This window comes from Bombus pascuorum, unplaced genomic scaffold (assembly GCF_905332965.1).
Source record: "Bombus pascuorum unplaced genomic scaffold, iyBomPasc1.1, whole genome shotgun sequence".
In the NCBI taxonomy this organism is placed as follows: Eukaryota; Metazoa; Arthropoda; class Insecta; order Hymenoptera; family Apidae; genus Bombus; species Bombus pascuorum.
In genome coordinates this window covers 91788-94519 of record NW_026869771.1, presented here as the reverse complement: position 1 = coordinate 94519, position 2732 = coordinate 91788, and the positions used below count along the sequence as shown (strand labels likewise).

The window sequence follows — 2732 nt, the reverse complement described above, 5'->3', positions numbered from 1 at the left end:
ATTAGGTAAGAGTCGAGTGCAACAAACATAAGGACCATCTGTAAACCGAAAATGTTTAAGTGAAGAAAACTGAAACTGAACAGATTCGGTTTATGTCGTCTTCTTAGGCCTGCTGCGAGTTACTAGAACAATGGATAGGTCTTGGCGTCCGGACTACGTGGAATTTTACAAGGACCGTCACATCTGGCGTACCACATGGCAAAAGGAAAGTTGGTACGTGACACACGCCCCGCTCGCGGTCCCGTCAACCCCGCTTCCAACCGCAGCGGAGCACAGCGACGACGTGTTCCAAATCTTCAAAATCCCCAAGAAGGTGAGGGACAAAGAGACAGCGCAAGACGGGCACAGGTCCATAGACAGCTCGAGAGAGTCGTCTTTGATGAGACAGGAGTGGATCTCGGAAGGCAGATCGGAGGACGAGGAGTCAATGGCCTCGGTCACCTCGAGGGGCAAAAAGAGGAAGATAACAAAAGTGACTCCAGAGGTGTCGGACCGATTGAGGAACGTCATCCAAGAGTCCTCACCGAGAGACGTGGACGTCGAAGTACGGCGACATCAGGCCGAGGTCCTGAGGGTGGCGGCGACGTCCTCCAACCTCAAGGGGACGTACGTCAAAACCCTCAAGGAGGCAGTCGAGTACACCGTCGCGGCATGGTCCCATCAAACAACCACCTCCCGGGTGCCAGACTTCCTGGAAGAAAGGAAGAAGAGGGAGGCATTGGAAAGAGAGGTGGAAGGCCTAAAGAGGGGGAACGAGGAACTGGAAAGAAGAATAAACAGGTTCCTGAAAGGAACGGCCGGGACAGCGGCGCCGTCCCCGACGGAGGCGCAGGCTCCCCGGAGCAGCGGGAGGGCCAAGGAGGACGTCAGGTCGGAGATAGAGACGCTGAAGAAGTCGATATGCAGCCTCGGCCCATCCCTGTTGGGGACCCTGAGGGAAGAGCTCAGGGAAGCCCTCAGGGAAACGGGCCTGCCGAGACAAACGACAGGAGGGAGCATCAGCGGCAACAAAGATCGGACGACGATGCAGCAGACGGCGTGCCCGAAGCCTCCCCAACAACCCCCGCAACCCTCCCAACCCTCTCAACGGCGAGCGGGACAGGGACAGGAGACGGACGGGGAATGGAGGACCGTGGTCTCGCGGAAGGCGAGACAGAAGGTGAAAAGGAAGGCCAGGGAACAGAGGAGGAAAGAAGCGGGCTACGGTGCCCCCCTCCCCATCGCGCCCCAAACAAACAGGGCGGGATCGGTGGTGGGACCAGCCGGGCAACCGCCAAGGACGACCCCCGCCACATTAGGTGGAGGGGAAAGGAGGAAACAAAGAAACGGAGAGAAGGCAGGAGCCCAACCGGCGAAGCGGACGTACGCGACGGTGGCGGGCAGGGCAGGATCGGCGGTCGTGCGGCCAGCACTCCCCCCCCCAACGTCATCGGCGGTAACGCTCACGCTGAGGGACGGGGCTCCGAAAACGTACGAGGAGATCCTGGCGGAGGCGAGACGGGACAAGACCCTCCAGAAGTGCGGACTGGAGTACATCCAAACGAGAAAGGCGGCGACCGGGGCCATGGTGATCAATATCCTGGACGACGCCGGCATGAGCAAGGCCACGCAGTTGGCGTCGCGATTAGCGGGGGTATTAGACCCCTCCACCGTCAGAGTATCAGTCCCGGTACCGACGGCCGAGATCAAACTGGTGGGGGTCGACATATCCCTGAACGAAGAGGAACTGCTGGAAGAGCTGTCCAGGGCGGCGGACTGCCAGCCCCGCGACGTCAAAGCGTGGAACGCGGGAACATCCAGAAGCGGCATGGGGATATTTTACGCCAAGTGTCCCGTGGCCGGAGCCCGTAAACTGGCTCAAGCGGGGAAGGTCACACTGGGGTGGACCAGGGCAAAGGTGATCGCACTCCCCAGGAGACCGCTCCAGTGTTACCGATGCTTGGAGGTGGGCCACATGGCGGCGATGTGCGTCTCTCCGGTGAGAAGAACCCACCTGTGCTTCCGGTGCGGAGAAGAGGGGCACAGGGCGAGGAATTGCACGGCCGCATCGCCGAGATGCCCCATCTGCGAGGCAAAAGGAGCCCCGTCCAAACACAGGATGGGAAGCGCGGCGTGCAAACCACCGGAGGTAGGACCATCGGGAAGGAGAAGGGCGCGGAGATCGGCGATGGCCAAGGCAGCAGAGGCCACGGCGACAACCACGATCAAGGGCGTCACCGGAGCCGCGGAGCAGGCCAGCCTGTCGGGCAACCCACCAGTCGGAGGAAAGGATAGCACCATCGGAGTGAGTGGCCCGGGGGAGGCCACGGAGGTGACACCGAGTAAATTCCGGGTCCTCCAGTGTAACTTGGGCAGAGCCGGAAGGGCTCAGGACCTGCTCCACCAGTCCATCCGGGAAAGCAAGACCGACGTGGCGGTGGTGGCGGAGCCGTACAACATCCCCGCATCCCCCCAATGGGCGGGAGATCTAAGCGGATGGGTCGCCATCACCTGACCGTGTACCTCGGGAGTCTCCGGGCGAATCGCGGAAAGAGGCAGCGGGTTCGTGGCGGTCGAATGGACGGACCTCGTGGTGGTGGGGGTATACATCTCTCCCAACTGCGACATCCGGGCGTTCGAGGACCTACTGGACGAGATGGGAGAGTGCGTAAGGAGGCTTCTCCCCCGACAGGTGCTCGTACTGGGGGACTTCAACGCTCACTCCACGACGTGGGGCAACGGCAGAACCACCA

At 61.1% G+C, this 2732-nt stretch overlaps 1 protein-coding gene across 1 annotated transcript; it reads left to right on the top strand.

Moving 5' to 3' along the window:
• Positions 1–379: 379 nt before the first annotated feature.
• LOC132915964 (uncharacterized) lies at positions 380–2494 on the top strand. Its single transcript, XM_060975726.1, has one exon. It carries the CDS (start codon positions 380–382, stop codon positions 2492–2494), a length of 2115 nt encoding a protein of 704 aa, XP_060831709.1.
• Positions 2495–2732: the final 238 nt, after the last annotated feature.